The 23,371-nt window shown below is 42.0% G+C and overlaps 1 protein-coding gene across 1 annotated transcript in view; it reads right to left on the bottom strand.

Moving 5' to 3' along the window:
* ltk (leukocyte receptor tyrosine kinase) overlaps positions 1-22,226 on the bottom strand; it is a 168,004-nt gene extending 145,778 nt beyond the window's left edge. Inside the window, exon 1 of the mRNA XM_048537569.2 lies at positions 21,966-22,226. Within this exon, the coding sequence (XP_048393526.1) occupies positions 21,966-22,023 (58 nt within the window). The 5' untranslated portion in view covers positions 22,024-22,226. The remainder of the gene's footprint in view (positions 1-21,965) is intronic.
* Positions 22,227-23,371: the final 1,145 nt, after the last annotated feature.

Raw genomic sequence — 23,371 nt, forward strand, 5'->3', positions numbered from 1 at the left:
ACTGAGTTTTTGTGCATAAGTTGTAAACTATGTGTTAGTTCTTTAAATGTTAGTTATTGCCTATCGTATCAATTAATGTGGTTTCCCAAGTCACCACAGACAATTTATTCTTCATACTTTCATAGATTCCTTTGTTTAGATTTAATAGTCTAGTTTCTGACTAAACTACATCACTTTCAAACTTTATATACAATTTCACCATATTATCATCACAATTTCCTAAAACTTGATTCAGAAGATTACTGAGTAGTCCTTTGTCGTTTCTCGGTACTAGGTCTAAAATAGCCAGTTCCTTAGTTGGTTTTTCTCTGTATTACTTTGGAAAACCATCTTGTAAATATTATAAGAATTGACATTCAAAACATTAATACTCATTAGATTTACCCAGTCAATTCAAAGACAGAAACAACCTGTGATTACTGTACTTCAGAAAACAATTCTTTTTTTTTGATGCAAACATTCTGATATAGTTTACTTTAAACTGTTTCCGTGAAATCTGACCCTATCTATTTGGCACACTCTGAGCTTTGCAATCACAGTCCTTTCCTGCCTTAATTATTTTAATTTTAATATCTAAAATACAGATGTGGTTACTTTAATTCCTTCCAGCCACGTTCTGATTATAATTACCTTTATTGTTACCTTGATCTATTGCTTTGTCATTTCCCAAATTTCCTCCAAGGGATCCCTTCCCTTGCCCCTCTATGTATTTTACAGCCCTCTCCACTTGCCTTATTAAATGTCTTGCACTTTTTTGTGACCAAGCTACTCAAGCATGCTGTCATATAACTCTGGAACAAGAGGGGATTCAAACCTGGGTTTGCCTAGCTTAGCGGTAGAGGCACTACCACTGCACCCCAAGAGTCCAATGCCCTGCACATTGAAGAAAGGTTAAAATGATCACAATTGTAACTGTAATCTTTATAAAGTACAATTCAACTGATTCTCAGTCAGGAATGAGGGTTAATTAAGCACCAAACGAGGTAACCTGCTAACAACTGAGACTGATCCCATTCTCCTCAATCTCTATATGAGGTGGGTCAGTGAACAGAAAAGTCAGGCAATGTTCCCTTCTCTTCCAAACTCAACGGCGCCAAGGATTTTCTACTGATAGCCCTGCTGGGTCAAGGAATCAAAGCCAATGCATTTTCTTTTATATGAAATGGTTACAGGCACATAACCTGAAGTTACATAGCCAATTGTGCTAACTTGAGTGAATGGAGCTGATTCCTGGACTGTGTAATCAGATGTGCTTTTAAGAGAGATTTGTTCTATTCTGGTTCTCTTGAAGTGGGGTGTTGTAAACCTCATGTTGAGGTGACTGCTGTATGGAAAGTTTTGTCTTTTTTTAAAAAAGTAGACAGTTGAAGCATGAGTAGGTGGAGTTAGGTTCACACAGAACCAAGATTTTAGTTTTTGCTTTCAGCTGTTGAAGTTGGGCTTTTTGGAGTTGAATCTGCCAGATCTCTGCTGCTGAAAAAGCTTGACTTCTCCCTCTGCTGTTAGAAAAACTAAAAGAATGAATCTTTCTCCTGGACTGGAGGAGATAGCACATGGGGATAATCTGTTTTGCTAAATTTGCCTTTGCCAAGAGTGTGTTCATGGGATGCTGCTATATTGGAACAGTTGATGAGTAATTGTTAAATAACACATTATTTTGTTAAATATTTTGATAGAGTTAAAGTTGTTCCAGTTCTTCTTTCTTTATTTATATTTTAACTATGGTGTAAGAATAAAGTGTGTTTTGCTTAAAGCCTAGGGGTTTGCCCAATTGAATCACATCTGGAATGCAGTCCCTTACACTAGATTCTAAATAAGATAAAAGGTAGGGCTTAGGTTGTTCCCTTGACATATTTTAAGGTGGTTTAGTCTTGTCCATGACACCAGGGTGTAAAATAGGCAACCAATTTGACACTGTCCATTCTGTACAACTGCCCAATGATAAGGTTCTACCCTACCCTGTCTTTAATACTGACAGATACGAGATCCTGCCTTTGCTGGTCTTTAGCAGCTAAGCCATCAGAACCATTTACCTGCTGCTATCAGCAAAGAGGACCTTCAGTCTAACACTTAAGTTGGAGTAAGCACAACTACACCAGAATCTAAAACAATGTGGGTGGTAAATCTAGTCCCTTTCACCCTTTTTGGAGATTTGTTTCTTGTCAGACTGTCACTTTTACAGACTGTCACTGTCACGCAAAACTTTGTTTTGAATTTTAATAATCTTAGCAGGATTTTCCAAGTCAGTGGAAATAAAAACAAGTGAGGTAAAAAATTTGGCTGAAGGTTTGCTTTGAGCCCAGTCTGCAATGCTGGTATAGACTAATTTTTCCTCTTCAATGCTACATTTGCGGAGTACTGCCCAAGTCCATCTGGGATTCAGTGAAACCTTGTATGCATCATTCAACTAAAATCTTTCTAAGGCATACAGCAGACAATTTTGGAACGGGCTCCAGTTGTGGAATGCCATTTAATCCAGACAGAACGCATTCTTGAAATAAAGGCACTTGGAACGGATTGAATTGGATAGATTTAGCTAGAAAGGTTTGCTTCGAGAGTGACATTTTTTACAAACTATTATTAGTCAAATTAGCTTTTACATGATACATACTGGCCAGAAAACTAACCAAGCATCCTTTCAATACTGTGGCTAAAGGGGTCTTACAATGGCTTGTTGTTGAGAGCAACAGTTCTCCTATGTTTTCAGCATCTTGGGAAAGCCCCGAATATTTTCACTTGTTTGTATTTTCACTTGTATGGAGTTTCATCATTTTACAAGAATGGTCCATCTGCCTAAGAGTGTATCAAAGTTGGGATGGTGGGGTACAAGGGGCAGTGTGATCATATCCTAGTTTAGCTTCCTCGGTTGAAACCTTGCATCATGATCTTTGCACAGTACAGAAATATTATTGTTGGTGCTTCTTTAATATCTCCAGGCTCACCTATTCCAACATGCTTTTCGTTGGCCTTCTAATCGCATCCTTTGCAAACTGGAGTTCACCCAAAATTGCTGCAACCTGTATCCTACTTCACATCAAGGTCCCATTCACCCATTCACTGCTGTGCCTACTTACCTATTTTGGAGCCCACTTCTGCAGCATCATGATTTTAAAATTCTCATCCTTTTAAACCCCTTCATGGCTTTAGCCAGCTGTATCTATGTGATCTTTTATGGTTTTTCTACAAATCTCCAAGATCTCTGCACTTATCCAATTCTATTCTCCTGTGCATCCAGGTTTCCTTCGCCCCATCACTGAAAATTGTATCTGTACCTGCCTGGGCTCTAAGCTCTGAAATTTCCATCCTAAACCTTTCTTTCTATCTATCTCTCTCTCTCTCTTCCCCTCTCTCTCCCCACTGCCCCCCATTATCAAGCCCCTTAAAGTTTATTTTTGATCTTTTTGATTAAGATTGTGATCACTTGCACTAGGATCTCATCATGTGACCCCATTTTTAATCTCCTTTTCAATACTCATGTGAAGTGCCTTGTGCCTTAATACTATGTTAAAGGCTGTGATATAAATGAAAGTTACTGTTGTTATCAAGTCATACAGCAACAAAAGGAACATGACAGATGCTGGCATGTACACAAGAGGCCAAGTGGCCTCTTTCTGCACTGTGAAAAAATGTGAAATTCTCCACTTTGGAAGGAAGAGTAGAGAAAGCAGCGAATTACTTAATTGAAGTGTGAAATTGCAGAATTTTTTGGTACAAAGGGAACTGCACATGGTGATCTCGGTGATGTGGCACATGGATCACAAAAGGTGAAAAGCAGACAATGACTGTCCTCAACAACAGATAATAGAACCATCAACCACTGACATTCACATCCTTAGGGGCTACTATTCTTCAGAAACTGAACTAGATTAGCCATGTAAGTTCTGTAGCTACAAGAGCAGATCAGAAGCTAGGAATAAGGTGGCAAGTAACTCATTTCCTGACTCCCCAAAACCTGTCCACGATCAAGCACAATGGGAATGAAATAATCCCAACGTGTTTGGATGAGCGCAGCTCCAACAACACTCAGGAAACCTAACGTAATGAAGAACAAATTAGCCTGCTTGATTGACACCAATCCACAAGTATCCACTTCTTCCACCACCGATGCTTAGTAGCAGCAATGTGTACCATCTACAAGATACACCGTAGTAGTCTGCAAAATGCTCCTCAGACAGTGTCTTCCAAATCCACAACCACTTCCACGTAGAAAGATAAGTCCAGAAGATAAATAAGATCAAGTTCCTCTTCAAGTCACTCACCATCCTGATTTGGAAATATATTGCCATTCCTTCAGTGTCACTGGGTCAAAATCCCAAAACTCCATCCCTAACAGCACCTTATGTCTACCTACAGCACATGGGCTGCAGCAGTTCGATAAGGCGGCTCACCACTTCCTTCTCACGCCAACGAAGGACAGGCAACAAATGTTGGTCCCGCCAGTGACACCGACATCCCATGAGTGAATTAAAAATGGTATAACAATGAAGAGGAAGGTAAATTAGGAATGCTGTCCTTTATTAGAAGGGGAATGGAATATAAAAGGTAGGGAGATTTTGCTGCTGTCGCAGCACACTGTGACCATACCTGGTGTACTGTGTATAGTTTTGGTCTATTTATTTAAGTAAGGAAATAATTGTACGAGAAACAATGCAGGGAAGCTTTTCTAAATTTATGAAGGGATCATCTTACAAGTTATGATTCGACAGGATTGGATCTGTATCCCTTAGAGTTTAGAAGAATTTGGAACAATTGATCTTATTGGTTAAGATAAGATCCTGAAGAGACTGTTGGGGCAAATACTGATAGGATGCTTCCTCTTGTGGAAGAGACTAAAACAGTAGGCTACACTTTAAAAGGAAGCTCCCATTTAAGTTGAAGAGGAGGAGAATTTTGTTTCTTTCAGTGGCCATTTACCTTTGGAACTCTCTTCCTTAAGGGTCAGTGGAGACGAGCTCATTGAGTATCCTGAAGACTGAATAAAATACATCCTTGATTGACAAGGGATTCAAAGTGCTTCAGGGGTAGGCAGGAAAGTCGAGCTATGGCTACAATCAGGCCAAGCAGCATCTTAGGAGCACAAAAGCTGACATTTCGGGCCGAGACCCTTCATCAGAAAAGGGGCATGGGGAGAGGGTTCTGAAATAAATAGGTAAAGAGAGGGAGGCGGATCGAAGATGGATAGAGGAGAAGATAGGTGGAGAGGAGAGTATAGATGGGGAGGTAGGTATACTCCCCTCTCCACCTATCTTCTCCTCTACCCATCTTCGATCCGCCTCCCCCTCTCTCCCTATTTATTTCAGAACCCTCTCCCCATCCCCATTTTCTGATGAAGGGTCTAGGCCCGAAACGTCAGCTTTTATGCTCCTAAGATGCTGCTTGGCCTGCTGTGTTCATCCAGCTCCACACTTTGTTATCTCAGATTCTCCAGCATCTGCAGTTCCCATTATCTCTATGGCTACAATCAGATCAGCCATAGTTTTAAATCGACTGAGGAGCATGGTTGAGGGGCCAATACTGTTCCAAATTTGTAAGCTTGTGTGTGCATTACCATTAGTCTTCTAGATCCATGGGGAAATAGGTCATAGAGCAAATCACTGTACACTGTCTTTATGTACCGAACTAAATGTTGGCTCAAAGTGTTATTGTGAAAAAAAATTAGAGCTGCCTTCAATTCAGAAATGGCCAAGACATAATGACAAAGAATTAAAATCTCCCTCTGAACCCACTACCTCTCTGCCACTCTGCCCTCTTCTGTTAACATCCAACAAAATCCAATTCTTTAGCACCATCAAGATCCTGGAGCTTCTCATAAACATTGTGGCTGCAACAGCATGGCAAGGTCTAGGAATTCTGTGAAAATCAACTCACGACCTGACAGCCCTTAACCTGTCTACCATCAACAAAGAACAAGCAAGGAGTGTGCTGGAATTCCTAGCACTTACCTAGATGGCTGCAGCTCCAACAACACTCAAGAAACTCAATACCATCAAGCACTGGGGTTGAGGACATTATCACTGTGTTAGTGCACTAGAAATCAAGCCCTGCTATTTCTGGAGTTGTCACAAAAAGTTATAAATTTTAAAATAAGCACACAAACATTCCCAAATTGCCTAGTTTCTCTCTTTCCACGGAAGAGTATTTCTGGTAATGGTGGACAGTTGCTTAGAGAAATACTTTGCTGACTTCTCTATTGTCGATTCCTCACCCACCTAGAAGACTGCAACTACCCCCAAGTCATTCACACCAATCACCACTTTTGAAGTGGTCTGGAAAAATAGGGGCAGCCAACACTGTCACATTTACTAGGACTGCCTCCAGCTTCTCCAAAGCTGCTTGGCATTCTGCTGACCCGACCCCTTGCTCGTTTCTTTCACAAGTTGGTTAAAGGGTAAACAGCTACCGTGCTGAAATCTTTACAAATTTCTGGTAAATCCACATATTCCTAAAGACCTCCTGCTTTCTCGTTTTGGTTTAGGAACCGGGAGTTGGGTTAGAGCCTTCACTTTCACTATCCTTGGCAACACTTGACGCTATTCCATGCGTCGCTTTATACTACAACACTGTGTCGTTAATTTTGTTCTGAATTTCAATTATGACTCAATTTGTAATGTAGCTGGGGTGTTCTGTGACCCAAATGGCATCACTCAACAGTGTTAAAAAAAGGAGTAATTAGTCCTTTCTGTCTATGGCATTTGCCTGTAGCCATTGAATAGGTCAATCTTGTAAAGGAATGAAGCACCACCAGCCTTATCAATGCAGTCTTCTAACCGTGGAATTGGGTAGGAACCTGTCTTTGTGACTACATTTATCTTTCTAAAACTATACAAAGTCCCATTGATCTATCCAGTTTCAGAACTAACATGTCTGGTAAACCCCAGTTCATTTGACTGAGTTCAGTTAAGTGGTTTGCCATCATGTATTAAATCTCTGTTTCTACGTTTGTTTCTATGTCTCAACCATGAAAGATACCATTTTATTGGTCCTGAGTGTCTCATGTTTAGCTAATGTACTTTACCCATATATATCTTTACAGATGACTTCATACTTCCTCAGTAGTCTTACAAGATCCTTCCTTTGTCCCTTCTCCAAATATGAGAAATGTGTCTGACTATGCCAGTGTTTCAGTTAACAAGTCAAACTATCCACTCCTTTCACCTGTCTCTCATTATCTTCCACACCTAGACTAACACACTTGTTCCTCCTCATCCTGTTCCACATGATAATACTTTTTCAGCATGTTTATGTGGCATGACTGACTCTTCTTTCTACCATCAGGGTTATCTTTCAGGTGGCGCCGATACAGTCATCAATGTAATGGAGGAAGAGGTGGGGTTTAGGGCCTGTGTAGGTACGGAAGAGGGATTAGCTCCGTTCGCACTAAACAACTGCACCTCCCAGTCGCAAACCATTTCAACTCTCCCTCCCATTCCTCAGACAGCATATCCATCCTGGGCCTCCTGCAGTGCCACAACAATGCCACCCAAAGGTTGCAGGAACAGCAACTTACATTGCCCTTGGGAACCCTGAAGCCCAATGGTATCAATTTGGACTTCACAAGCTTCAAAATCTGCCCTCCCACTACCGCAATCCAAAATCAGCCCAGCTTGTCCCCGCCTCCCTAACCTGTCCTTCCTCCCACCTATCCCCTCCTCCCCACCTCAAGCCCCACCCCCATCTCCTACCAATAACCTCATCCCACCCCCTTGACAGGTTGGTCCAGGAGGACAGACAGATCTCCTCCCTAACTCCTCACCTACAGTCACCTTTACTGGCTCCATCCCCGCCTCTTTGGCCAGTCTGTCTCTTCTCCACCATCCATCTTCTATCCGTCTCCCGCTTTCTCCCTATTTATTTCAGAACCCCATTCACCTCCCCCAGCCATTTCTGAAGAAGGGTCTAGCCCAAAACGTCAGCCTTTCTGCTCCTCAGCCTGCTGTGTTCATCCAGCTCTACAGCTTCTTATCTCTAATGTTAAGAACAAATGGCTAACATATTTGTGTGAAATTCCTCTGCTATGCGTGTTGTGAACTGATGGAAACAAGAACAAAATTGACTAATAATATAAACAGGAAGTTCATACTTTATTTTAAAATAATATCAATCAACTAATTGCCTTTCAGTAATGCATCTTCACTTACTTATTCTTAATGGTGCTGCTCCACAGTTAATTATTAAAATACAATAATCCTTTCATCAGCCTTTCCTAGAAATATCCTTAATTCTGGCATGAAGCTTGAAAGTCACATATCAGTTATTTCATCCACAGAGCTGCTTGAAATAGTGGAATCATTCCACTGCATTCGCTTGTAGAAAGCAAAGTGCTTTGTATCATGTGACTTCTAAACTAGAGCATAATATCTGTGAGTTATCAGAGTTTACAAATGTGTTTATTTTATGAATTGTTTTATATTATCAACACCGATTATGGCTTCAGTTTTTAAAAAAAGATAATTCAATGGCACTATTTTGAAGAAGAGCAGGCAATTCCGTTCTTTCTCAGAACCTGTTTTATGCACAGCACTGGTTACACTTAAGAAGAGCAAAAATCCTTGTGTTTGTAATATCATATGGTTTATGGCACATAGGTGTCAACAGCACCCTTCTCTCGGAGTCAGAAAGTGCCAGGTTTGAGCTCCATTCCAGAGACTGGAAAGCAGACTGACAATACCGAGTGAATGCTGCATTGCTGGAACTATTGTCTTCAGCCCTTAAAAGGAGGCTCTGTCAGTCCATTTAGATGGATACCAAGATCTTGCAGTGCCATCAGACAGAGCAGGAAAGCTCTGTCCTTGGTGATCTTGCCAATTTTGGACCATCAAACAACCAACACCATTACAACAGTTGGCCTGGCTCTCTGATCAAGGGTCTAGGCCCGAAACATCAGCTTTTGTGCTCCTGAGATGCTGCTTGGCCTGCTGTGTTCATCCAGCCTCACATTTTATTATCTTGGATTCTCCAGCATCTGCAGTTCCCATTATCTCTGGCCTGGCTATTACTTTGTTATGAGAATGTACAGTGTTCAGATTGATGACTGTTTTCCTGCATTACAACAGTGACTAGACTTCAAAATCATTGCATTGTCTATAAAGTGCTTGAGGGTATCCTGAAGTTGCTACCTGGCCTGCTGTGTTCCTCCAGCTCCGTACTGTGTTGTCTCTGACTACAGATCTTGCTATCTCTGAAGTTTTAAAGGTTGCATCACTAGAAACAAGCCTTACTTTCTTGCTCCTTTAGGATATTATTTTAAATGAAAGGGAGAAAGAAGAATGAACTAATTCTGCACCTATCCATCAGGCAGATAGAGTCTAAGGTTAATGTCTCACCTGAAAGCTGACAATGCAGTATTGAAGCCATAGACTTGAAGCATAGACTTTTGTGCTCCATTCCCCCTCAGATTCACTCCTCTTCCTCATTTCCTACCACCCTATCCCCGCAACCCCAGGTTCACTCCTCTCCCTCTGCCACTGCTGTTCCAAATGAGCTGCTTCGAGTGACTGTTTTGCTAAACCATTTCAGAGGGCGGTTACAAGTCACCCACACTGACATAGCTTAGACCCAGTAAAGTCGGCAGAATTCCTTTCCTGAAATATGTCGGAGAATCAAATGGGTTTTGATGATATTTTCATGGCACTATTTCTGAGACTGGTTTTCAATTCCAGATTTATTTTTGCTTGGATTGTGCAGCTCCGACAGCACACTAGAAGTCCAATATCATCCAGGACACAGAACACCACCACACCATCCATCACTGTAACTTTCACTCCTTCCACCATACCTACCTTGTACAAGATGAACTGCAGCAACTCACCAAGGCTCCCACGATAGCACCTTCCAAACCCATAACCATTTACACGTAGAAGGACAGCAGAATACCAAATACCAGCATCTACAAGTTCTCCTCTAAACTACTCACCAGCCTGACTTGGAAATATTTCATTGATCCAGCAGCACTGAAGGAACAAAATCCTGGAAGTCCCTCCTTAACAGTGCTTGGGTGACTACAACAGTGTGAGAAAACAGCTCACCACCAGCACCTCTAGTGACACACACATCCTACTGTCTAACACACATACACACACTGGTACGTCGAATCAGTGCTTGTCACATACAACAAGATCTCTCAGTATTGCCTCTCTGATAGTGCAATATCTCCAGATCACTGTCAGTCTCAGACCATTGTTTGCATTCACCTCAGTTCTCCCAAACGAGCAAGTTGGAGATCCCTGCGGTCCCATGCATCATGCACATTAAGCGTTTTACAGTTCTGGCTACCTTATAGCTTCTCCGGAGAAGTTAGAGTTATCAATTATGAACATGAGATCTTTTCAGCTAATACATTTTCCAAAAATGCAGCATACTAACTACTCAATACTATGCTGTGCCAAAGGTCACAAACATAAAGGTTTCAAACAGCATACAGGAACCTAACCCAAGATATGAGTTTTTCAGAATTATAGTTTATGAGGACACATGGTTTTCTCCCAAAATAAGTCTTCAGCCCAGCTTTAAACCTCTAGAAACTGCCTTCTTTAATGATAGTCAAACTGGCATTGAAATTCCAGCATAATGGTTACATTTCATTCTTTAAATCAAAATATACAAAATTGTCAAGTTTAATTTTCCCTCTATTGCTTCAAGTGTTTGACCAATTTTGTTCAATATGAAAAATTATGCTATCTCTGAACTCGAGCCTATTCCATGCCTTTATAAACACTAATATTTTTCATATGTTTTGCAAACTGTAAGTGGATGTCTGTTATTGAGTTTCACGAGCCAGCTTAAAGTCTCTGATGAAGAGTTATCTAGACCTGAAACGTTAGTTTGCACTCTCTCCATAGGTGCTGCTTGACCTGTTATGATTTCCAACACCTTTTGTTTTCAGCATAAAGTCACTACATGATGTCCAGCAAATGTATGCCTACACATAGATCCTTCGACTGTAGAAGCATCATAATCAAGTCTAACGCTGTTCTTTTAAGCAATATACGCTCACATACACAGACACACACACTGATTCATGTGCACGCACATATATGTCCATCCACAAATGATCCATGAGACAGAATTACGTACGGAATTGTACATAACAATGAAAACTTGCATTTATGTAGCCCTTTTAATGCAGTAAAATATCCCCAGATATTTTGCATTGGATTTAGATTTGATTTGACTTGTTACTGTCATGTGTAACAAGGACAGTGAAAAGTATTATCTTACATGCTTTACAGGCAAATCATACTAAACAGTGCATCAGGGTAACAGAACAGAGTGCAGGCACAATGTTACAGCTACCAAGAAGGTGTAGGGAGAGATAACATTAATATTAAAGTGGTCGATTCAGAAGTCTGAGAATGGGCAGGGGGAAAGATTTATGTAATCAGAAATTAGCACCTTATCAAGGGGGGTAGATGACAAAAGCTTGTTTAAAGAGATAGATGGAGTACAGCAAAAGAGAGAGAAAGTGGAGAGGTTTTTGAAGAAGGAGAAGCGAGATTTAAGACCTAAGTATCAAGGCTTTCCAAATTTTTCCTCACTTTGACATCAAGTTGAAACTTGGAAATTGGTGTAAGCCCAGAATGGAAGGGGTGGGAAGGTGGCCAGTGATGGTGATGGGATGCTGTCAGAGAGAGGAAAGAGAACTACCAGACCTTGAGGGGGTGGGGAGAGAAGGGGGTCAGGGATCAGGGGAAGAGTTGTCAAAGTGGGAATGGGGGAAAAGCTGTCCGATTTGTGGGGTGGGCTGTCAATCAAATGCATACATGCATATAGTTTCCATCCAAGATCAGCAAAACTCTCCAATGCTCACTGAAGGACACACACAATGACAGTCCTCTTCCCATTTGACAGCTCAGACCCAGAGTTAAACCTGGACATTCCTGTGCTGTTTGGCCTAATGTCTTTGAGCCAAAAGGAAACAACATGTTCATTAATTCCAGCAGTGGAGTCTCATCACCACTTTATCCCTCAGTACAATATCCACACAGAGAGTGATAAAGTTTTCTCAGGGGAGTTTGGAGGAGTTGATACAGACGTTACTTGCTGATCAGCATTTTTAATTGGTCACACAACTCACTGGCTACCAGTAAAGAGTGAAACTGCTGTGAATCTTTTCTCTAAAATAGAGTTGGGTGCCAGGTGACCTGATAGAGGTCTTTAAGATGAAGGGGTTAGTTGTAGAGAAGATGTTGTTGGGGAAATGAGGACCTTTAAGTACAAAATCATCACTAATAAATAATAGGGAAATCTGAAGAAAATTATTTTCCTACAGGGTTATAAGTCCATACAATTGGCTATGTAGGGAGTGGCTGAGCCACTTCACATTAAGGAGCAATCACAAGTTGCTGGAAAAACTCAGCAGGTCTGGCAGCATCTGCGAAGAGAAAATCAGAGTTAACGTTTCAGGTCCATTCTTATTCCTGAGGAAGGGTCAACAGACCCAAAACATTAACTCTGATTTTCTTTTCACAGATGCTGCCAGACCTGCTGAGTTTTTCCAGCAACTTCTGTTTTGTTCCTGATTTACAACACCCACAATTCTTTTGGTTCACATTAAGGAGCATCTGGATTAGCATTAAAAGGGCTTAGGAACACGAGTAGGTAAATGGGATTAGTGCAGTTTTGGTGTGTTAGTCGGCATAAACATGGTCAAACGAAGACCCTGTTGCTACGATGTATGACACTATGACATTGCACTTATTATGATGAAGCTTGATAAGTACACGACAGGCACAGGAAAAGAAGGCTAGCAAACAGCTGAGATTATGCTAGTAGTGAGGAAAATCTTGTCAAACAATATTAATAACAAGACACACCGTCCAGCTGTGCCAAATGGCTTATTTCTGTTCTATATAATCTACACAATGCTATGGAACTCATCAAGAGAAAGACTTTGTCCAGCATTGATTCCCTTCTTTCTGATCTGTTCCCAACATCACATACAATAATATAAAGGTTCTATGCAATATTGTACATGCATTTATTTAAAGCCACAGTAGTTTGACATATCTCAAAATGCTACATACAATCAACTGGTCTGTTAGTCTTGGTTAGTGAACAGATTATTGTACAGAACTTAAATCATTTACCTCTACCTCCCTTAAGAGGGGATGTGAGAATGTTTTTTAAACACACAAAGTCATTACCACCTATAGGCTGATAGACAGGAGAGTGTAGATTCCAGAATAATGTTTAGAAAAAGGTATAAACTTGAAGAGGTGGGGAAAAAAAAAGTGCAGGGCTTTGGTGAGACAGCAGGCAAGGGTGAGACTAACTAGATAACTTACGGATGAGGAACAGTACAGATTACAAACAAAAAGCAAAATAAGACAGATATGGGTCAAAAAGACATTCAGCCCCATCGAGTCTGCTCTCTCATTCAATGAGAATGTGGCTAATCTGACAATACTCAGCTCCACTTTCCTACTTTTTCCCCATAAACTCTCGATTCCCTTAAAGATTAAAAATCTATCTAGCTCAGCCTTGAGTATACTTAATGACCCAGCTGCCAGAGACCTCTTTGGTAAAGAATTCCACAGATTTACAACCCTCTGAAAGAAGAAATTCCTCCTCATCTATGTCTTTGTCAACTATGCCTTTCAAAAATACAATGCAGGCAAAAGAATGGGCCAATGGCCTCCTTCTGTGCTGTAACTTTCCACAACCCAATCACGCTTTCATAAATAAATCACATACGTCAATCTCTTCACGACACATACAGTATCTCTCTCCAATGCAGGAGGCTTGACAATGAGACAATCAGTTCCTAAGGGCATCTCAGTATGTTAAAGTGAGGACAATGAAGTTATGTGAATCTATGTTTCACTTATAGAAAGAGATCTAAAAATAAAGTCCATTGAAAATATAAGTTTAAGGGCTGACCTAGCTGAGATTTTTCCAACTGAAGGATTTGATAGGGTAGATCAGAAAAATAACTACCTCAAAGAGTTAAAGTAAAATCCTGCTGGATGCTGAAAATCTGGAATAAAGGCAGAAAATGTAGAAAACCTTCAGCAAATGGAGGAAAACAGAATTAACAATTCCAAGTCCAAAGACTGTTCTTCAAAATTGTGTGTTTATTTCATCACAGAGGCTGTCACACCAACTGAGCTTTTCTAACACTTGCTGGCTTTGTAACAGTGTGTGTAGTGTGTGTAGTGTGTGTAGTGTGTGTAGTGTGTGTAGTGTGTGTAGTGTGTGTAGTGTGTGTAGTGTGTGTAGTGTGTGTAGTGTGTGTAGTGTGTGTAGTGTGTGTAGTGTGTGTAGTGTGTGTAGTGTGTGTGTTTGAAATTGTCTCTTGAAAAGGTGATGATGTCAGGAATCAATGGAAATCTCAAGTGAGACTCTCAAACTTTTGTTGGGTAAAGACATTTGGGGTTATGGAATCAAGTTGGTGAAATGATGTTGAGATATTGGTCAACAATGATTATTGATAGAGTAATGATTTCATGTTCCTATTTATGATGCTGGGTCCTTTTTTTCAGGAGAAACCGCTCATGCTCTTATAAATTTCAAAATTTGTTCGTACCTGTACCAACTGTCTCTGATGCATTTTGAATGGTTGTTCCTTAATGATTTTTTCAAGGTCTTGAAATACCTTCCCAGGGTAAATTCTAGGACTAAAAACCAAAAGAACTGTGGATGCTGTAAATCAAGAACAAAAACAAAGTTTCTGGAAAAGCTCAGCAGGTCTGGCAGCATCTTTGATGAAGAAAACAGTTAACATTTCGGATCTGGTGACCCTTCCTCAGAACTGATGGTGGCTGGGAAAACATCAGTTTATATGTAGAAAAGAGGGAGGTGGGTGGGGTAGGGAATAAACGATAGGATAATGCCGAAAGAGAGTGAAAGACAGTTGGACAGGCAAAGGAGTTGCTAACGATCAGGCTGGGAGGATGAATAGTTGTTAATGGGAACTATTAGTGACTAACAGGGGGTATGTAATGGCAGGCTATGTGGTAACAAGGCCAGGTGTGTGGGTTGGGGGGCTGGGACTTGTGAGAGTTTAGGCCCTAAAATTATGGAACTCAATATTGAGTCTGGAGGGCTATAGGGTCCCCAAGGGGAAAATGAGGTGTTGTTCCTCCAGCTTGTGTTGGACTCTGCAGGAACACTGCAGCAAGCCAGAGACAGAGATGTTGGCCAGGGAGCAGGGTGGTGTGTTTAAGTGTCAATTCTAGGACTGTCTGTTGCCATTCCAAAGATTTGCTCACGTGTGTTGTTCCTGGTTTGTGCATCCCGTGATACTTTAAATTTCACTTTATTACAACTTTCCTTGATATAAACATAATTCACATGTTGTAAAATAACAAAATTAAAAACAAAGCATTTATGTAGCAACTTTCGTGATCTCCCAAATCACTCTACAACAAATTAAGTACATTGGAGTGTCCTTTCTGGTATTGTGTAGGGAACGCAGGAGAAATGAGATGAGACTGGCATCAAGGCTGCATTTGACCGTGTGTTGTATCAGGGACCCCTAACAAAGGCAAGTCAATGAAAATCTGGGGAAAACTCTCCGCTGGTTGGTAACGTGCCTGGCACAGAGGAGGAGACTTGTGGTTGTTAAACATCAGTTATCTCAGCTCCAGGACATCACTGCAGTTCCTCAGGGTCATGTCCTAGGCCCAATTATCTACAGCTGCTTTGTCAATACCTTTCATCTATCATAAGGTCAGAAGTAGGGATGTTTGTTTCTGAATTCATGATGTTCAGCAGCACTTGCAACTCCTTAGATACTCAAGCTGTTCTTGTTTAAATGCCACAAGATCTGGATAATATTTAAGCTTGGGCTGTAAAATAGCATGATACATGTGCAACACAGAAATGCCAGGCAATGACCTCCTTCACCAAAAGACGATCAACCATCTACCCTTCACACTCAAAGGTGGTACCATCACTGAATTCTTCACAACCAACATCCCGGAGATTACCATTGCCTAGAAACTGAACTTGACTGGCTACATAAATGTAATGACTACGACAGTAGGTCAGAGGCTAGGACTTCTACAGCGAATAACTCATCTCCTGACTCCCCAAAGCCTATCTGCCATCTACAAGGCACAAGTCAGGAGTGTGATGGAATATTCCCCACTTTCCCGGATGGATGCAGCTCCAACAACACGCAAGAAGCTTGACACCATCCAAGGCAAAGGAACCTACATTCATAAACGTTCACTTGCTCCACCACTGACACTCAGTAGTAGCAGTGTGTACACTGTACAGGATACACTGCAGAAATTCACCAAAGAGCCTCAGGCAAGATCTTCCACACCCATGACCACTCCCATTGTGAAGCTCAAGGGAAGCAGATACACTGGAACACCATCAACTGCAAGTACCTACATGCACGTACACTGCAGTGATTCACAGCAGCTCACTTCTCAAGGATAACTAGGGATGGGCAATAGATGCTGTCCAGCCAACAATGCCCACAAATGATTTTTTTTAAAACCCAATTTGCACAAAGCAAGATCCCTCAAATGCCAATGATGCAAATGTAAATGAGCCAGGTCGTTGTTTTTGACCAGAGCAGGCTCGAAGGATTGTGTTTTAGGTCTCTGTGACTCTTTCATTCTTACTGAGTTTGGTTGGAGTATACATGTTGTCCAGAGCACTAGGGGAGTGCTTCTTACTCCTAATAAAGATCATGCCATGGGAGCCTTTTTGAAGAGTCCCGAGCCGAAACGTCAACTTTCCTGCTCCTTTGATGATGCCTGGCCTGCTGTGTTCCTCCAGCTCCACAGTGTTCCTCCAGCTCCACACTGTGTCATCTCAGACTCCTGCATATGCAGTTCTTACTATCTCGAATGCCATAGGAGCTTCTGTTTTATACATTAGGGCATGTGGGCACTTGAGAAGGCAGGCATGGTTGCAGTTTGGATTTACTCATTTAAGATACTGTCACTTGTACCCAGGTGCAGTGAGAAGTGGATAATGTCGCCAGGTTCCGGCGCCATCTTGGATTACAGAATAAATTGCGTAAAAATGATTAAACACCGAATAAATTCATTTTAAATGATATTACAGAAACCGAAAACAGCTTCAAACGTTCACCTTCTGTGTTTCTATCTCTCCTTGTCCGTAGACTTCACTCTGCCCCTCCAGTCGCTGCTGTCTGACATCGTCCACGGTGTCCTGGCCAAAAAGTGGTCCTTTCCCACCGACATCAGCACTTGCACGTCCGCCTCTCTGAGCTGAAGATGGTCCACGCTGCATGGTCCCCACACCCCCTCCGACACAGGAGTACTGGACACTGACAGGGTTCCTGGTCCGTGCTTTGAAGCCGCCACCCGAGATAGAGTGGAGACGGGGTGGGGAGGAGTCCCGTCGGAAGACATCAGGAACAGTCCCCAGGGCAACCAAAACAAGCAAAAGCGTTACCAAGCTGGAAAGACAACGGTGAAGTAGCGGGGACTCAACCGAACCCCGCCGCGCGAGCCATGAGCAACCGAACCCCGCCGCGTGACTTTGCCACCGCCATATTGGAAACCTGCTCTCCATCTCATCCAAAAGATGGCCCTTTTGACAGAAAAGCACTGGTGTAGGGCATGACCCGCAGTCTGGGTCAACCATAATGTCTGGGTGACCCATAATCTCTGGGGTGGGAGATGATGCATAATCTTTTTACCCGGAGCTGAAATGCATTATGACTGTCCATATGTTAAAACAAACGCAAGAAAAACAACCGAAAAAAGAAGCACTGGAAATGCTGTAAGTCTGAAATGTGGAGGGGGAAAATAAATTCCCAATAAAACTCAAGTGTAGAAACCAAACATGGAACACAAGTTGGACAATTGGGATTGCAATCGTGATACTGATCCTCATTGGCAGTGAGTACTTAAGGGACTGGACTAAACAGAAAAGGAAGAATAACCCTTCAACTGAACCCACTTTAGATTTTGATTAATTCCGTGTTCATTTTATTAGCATTTGTAATACCTTGACCCCAACCCTACTGGAGATAAGCACAGGAATAAACTGGACGCCAATGATGTCCACCTGCAAATCCCTAATCTTGACCATTGGCAGTAGCACCTTCTGCTACCCAGGCCTCCAGCTCTGAATTCTCCCCCTTTTCGAATTAATTTCCCTCCTTTAAGGACCTTGCTTAAAACTGAGCTCTTGACTGAGCTCTGGATCCTTGTTGGCAATAGCCACTTAAGTTGCTCACTGCCAGATCTGGTCTGGTGACTCTCTTCTTGATGCACCTTGGGGCATTTAACTACATCAAAGCTGCTAACTAAATGCAAATGGTTGTTACCCTTGCAAGACATGTCCTTTGTTTGTCATTTACAGTGCATTTATAAATAGAAGGGACGGGAAATAAAGGATTGCTGGCTAGTTATTCTGAAAGTTATGTGACCTTAAAGTATCTTCCTTGAGATATTTCTTTGTCCATAACTACATTTTTGGTAAATAAACTTTGAAAGATGGAATCAGAGTTAAGTTAAAATACAAACAACATTAATATAACGTAGAACAATGCTCTACAGGAATGTGCCCTTCAGCCCACAATGTTGTGCCAAACGTGCTGCCAAATTAAACTCATCCCTTCTGCCTGCCCTTGGTCCATACCCCTCCATTCCTTGCATATTCGTGTGGTTATCTAAAAGTCCCTTAAATTGGTATCTGCCTCCTCCAGCATCCCTGGCAGCACATTCCAGACTCCTACCACACTCTGTATAAACAAATTGCCCCTCAGACCTCCATTGAACTTTCCCCCTCTCACCTTAAAAGAATGGCCCCTAGTATTAGACATTTCAACTCTGGGAAAAAGATCCGTCAACCCTATCTGTGCATCTCATAATTTTATGGACTTCTGTCAAGCCTCCTCTCAACTTCTGCTGCACCAGAGAAAATAAGCTGAGTTTTTCTAGCCTCTCCTTATAGTTCATACCCTCAAATCCAGCCAACATCCTGGTAAACCTCTTCTACACCCTCTCCAATGCCACTACATCCTGTCCTGTAATGTGGCAACCAGAATTGGACACATTACTCTAAGTGTGCCCTAATCAAAGTCTTATAAAGGTGCAATATGACATCCTGACTCTTGTAGTTAACTCACCAAAAAATAAAGCCAAGCATGCCATACGCTTTCTTTCCACCTTATCTATGAATGCTTTAAAATAAAATCACGTTGATTGTCTCTCCTTCCAAGCACTCAGCCGTAGTCTTTCTCTGATGGTTCACAAAAAGATCACCATTCTCACAATACCTATGTCAGAAAGTGGCTGACTCTTTACCATGATGGCCAACGCAGCTAAACTTATGCCTGTACCCAATCCACAGCCAATGTCAACATTTACATCAGGATGGGGGTGTGGCAGAAAAATAACCCCTCAATTTGCCATGGGAGAAGTGAGGAAATTCAGCACGGACCCCAGGGTCTGCAGATGAACCCTGGCTGATCTTTCACTACCTGCAGTGAAAGAGCTCAGCTGAAGGGGAGCCAAAGTAGGGGGAGGGGATAGGCTGGGGGGGTGTGTGGAAGGAATAACATGGTAAGAAAGCAAGGCAAAGGGAAGGGAAATCATTGCTCAGAAATAATGAAGAGCATTTGAAAACCAAATTCTGAATCAAAAGGCCATTGTCTCTAGCATGAGAAAACCTCCTGCTACACATTCACTAGAAGCATTGCCATTCCAATCCAAAGACTAAAGAACGTTCACCTGTTCAAATGTGTGTGATTTGACTGCCAGTTTGTGCTTTCATTTCATCTAAAGAGCTGCAGCCTCCACTAAGGCTGCAATTATTTTGCACCTAATTCTGACACTGAACAGTGTGATGGCGATTCTGTTCTGCAGCAACAGTTTTAGCTCCAACAACTTGTCAGTCACTTTATTGTCACGCTTGCCTCACACATCTATAAAACTCGTGGTACACAGACCTTGCTACACCATTTACATTCAACTGTCCACTCATACCCTCTGAACAGGGATTTTCTCACACTGTTGTTGCTGCACTATATACTTAACACTGCTGAATTATGTAATATAACAAAATGTGAGGCTGGATGAACACAGCAGCATCTCAGGAGCACAAAAGCTGACTTTTCGGGCCTAGACCCTTCATCTATCCCACTATCTCTGAATTATGTAATACATGCTTACCATATCCCTGTCAAACTCAGAACCCCCTCCCGGCCATGACACATTAAATCTACCAACTCACCCTCAATGATCACTCATATACCCTGAACCCAAACCCATAACAAAGTGGCTATACCAGAAAATTCATATCATTGAACTATCAATAAAATCTACGTGCTAAACTGGCAATAAAATCTATCCATTAATCCTAACATAAAATCCATTTTGCTCTCTCTCTAACATGTCATTCTGACTTTAACAAATAAATCTATATGCTCTGTCCCCAATCATACTGACCCTAGAATAGTATTTATAGAACACTGACTTCAAACAAATAGCCCATGCTAGTCTGACCTTAGCACAGGATTTACACCACACTGGCTCGAACATATATTTCACACTATTCTGATCCTAACAAAATCTATACCACACTGACTCTAATACATAGGATCAGTAAAGTATGAGTTATGTGTTAGAGTCAGTGGGGTATATATTTTGTTAGGATCAGAATGGTTAAGCTACACATTCGAGTAAATATAGTGTACATTATGTTACAATCAGTATAGTATGAGTTAACATAATCTATACCACAGTGACACTAACAACCTATACTATTCTGATCCTAATGCAAGATCTATACCATACTGAATCTAACATATAGCCTATACCATTTTGATCCTAACACAAGGTCGATACTACTCTAACTCTAACATACAGACTATACCATTCTCATCTAAAGATCTATACCACATTAACTCCAGCACATAACCTATACCATTATGATCCTGACAGAAAGTCTAAATCATACTGAATCTAACATTTAGCCCACACTATTCTGTTTCCAAAATAAAGTCTATAGGTCTGAGGCTGGAAAAGGACAGGAGGTCAGACAGCATCAGAGGAGCAGGAAAGTCCATGTTTCGGGCTGAAACCCTTCATCGTGGGCTGAAACATTGACTTGCTTGCTCCCCTGATGCTGTCTGACCTGCTATGCTTTACCAGCCTCACACCTATAGACTCTGGCTTCCAACATTTGCGGTCCTTATTGTCTCTGTTTCTAAAATAAGATCTACATCACACTGACTCTAACATATAGCCTATTCCATTCTGATGCTATGATGTGAAGGTGCTTGTGTTGGAATGGGTTGGACAAGGTCAAAATCATAATGTCACCAGGTTATAGTCCAACAGGTTTCGATTAGATTAGATTCCCTACAGTGTGGAAACAGGCCCTTCAGCCCAACAAGTCCACACTGCCCCTTGAAGCATCCCACCCAGACCCATCCCCCTATAACCCACACAACCCTGTGTTTATTTGAAAACACAAGCTTTTGCAGCTGCTCCTTCATCAGCTGTAGTGAGAGAGGCATCAAGACACAGAATTTATAAGTAGAGGATCATACAACTGATGCGAATGTATTCAAAAACGTTAAAATGGCTGGCTGACTCCCTCCTGTTAAATCTTTAATCAGCTAGAAAATTGATACAGGTTTTGATTGATTAAAATGTAAATCCCAGAATTTATTTCAAGTGACTGCCCAGAGATAAATAAAGGTTTTATTGGTGTACACAAGAGGTGACATCTCAGGTCAGACAATGCATTCCGATGCCAGCACAAGATCTGTACCACACTAACGCTACCTATATCGCTCTCACACCATTCTGAGCCTCTCGCTCACTCACTCCCTGATCCTGTCTCGGAATCGATGCCACGCTTGGGTTAAGATAACATCCAAGAAACACACAGATTCCGCGGACATTCGACCATGGGCAAAAACCAACGCTGCCCGGACTGCTGCCCTGTCCCAGTCCCGCGGTACGGGGGTAAGTGGGTGGGGGTGGGGGGTGTTGTTGGGGATCCAAGAGGCAGAGACTTACCTAGGAAAGAGAGCAGGTAAAGTGAGCAGAGCGGGGAGCCCATCGGGGTCAAACCCATAGCGCTGGCAGAGCGGGTTGCAGAGTCTTGGTCCCCTTAGCTCCAGTGCTGGATGTGTGAGTGTGAGTGGGTGAGTGAGACAGTGAGTGAGTGCGTGTGTGTGTGTGTGTGTTAAAAAGGGTGGGAGAAGAGGCTGTAACTGTCCCTGTCGCTCTGTACAGCCGATCCTCACTGCAGCCACCGCTCAGCGTTCACGCTCAGAACTGTGCCTTTTTTTCATCCAGCGCTCAATCATATGACCTGCTTAATTTAATCTGACCCAGGCAAACAAAAATAAAACAAACACATCAAGCCTTCCGCCAGAACTTCTGGGTACCGTCCCCGACCCAGGAGGGGGCATCGGCTGTGAATTTAGCGGAGCAAAGTTCCCCCGTGTTTCACATATTGGCCACTAACCCCCAGCCCCCACCCCCAACCCCGGAACCAGCCTCAATAGCCCGAGCCAAAAAAGAACCGAAGTTGCTGAAAAAGCTCGGCAGGTCCTCCAGCATCCGTGGAGAGAAATCAGAGATAATTTTCGGGGTCCTTCCCGAGCCCTTAGTTTTATCACACTCTCTAACTACATTGTGTGAATGATTCACACTCGTTCCAACTGATTTAAATGGTTCATATTTAACCAAAACCGGCCACTTTTAACAGTGCACTTTCCCTGCTTTAATGGGGTATTAAGCAATTACTGCGGACCCACACTGTCTCCGAGTTTATGGCAATTCTCAACACCCCTTCCCGCCGCCCCAGCTCAGGCCGGACGTTTCACACTGACCCAAAACATGGGAGGGAACGTTATCTGTGTTAAACGCATATCGGTGTTTGGCCAACTTCACTGAAGCTGATGGATGAAGTTAACCTAATTGTTGTGAGCGTCTTGCACCTTCAAAAGGTGCTGCACCAAGCATCGCCGAACAGATTGATTGCTAAAAGGGAGCCCATGCGGTCAAAGTGAGTACTTATAAGGACAGCAAGAGTTTGCTTTTCCAGTGATAGCTGTTTAGGGCTTCTTTCCCAGGGTTCTGTGCTGGGATTTTTTTTTCTTTGATATTCTGAGCATGTAGTATATCTTAGAATGAATCTATACCCCACTGACTAACACATAGCTCATATCATTCTGATCGTAGGATAAAATCTATCTCTCACTAATCTAACAGATATCTCGATCTTAGGATAGAAACTATACCACACTGACTCTAACCTATAACTCATATCATTCTCATCAATGATTAAAATCTATTACCACGCTGATTATAACATATAGCTCTTATCATTCGGATCTTAGAACAAAATCTATACAACACCAACTCTAATATATGGCTGATATCATTCTGAACCTGGAATAAAAGCCACTTGTTAG

The sequence above is a fragment of the Stegostoma tigrinum genome, chromosome 10 (genome assembly GCF_030684315.1).
Source record: "Stegostoma tigrinum isolate sSteTig4 chromosome 10, sSteTig4.hap1, whole genome shotgun sequence".
NCBI classification, from domain to species: domain Eukaryota; kingdom Metazoa; phylum Chordata; class Chondrichthyes; order Orectolobiformes; family Stegostomatidae; genus Stegostoma; species Stegostoma tigrinum.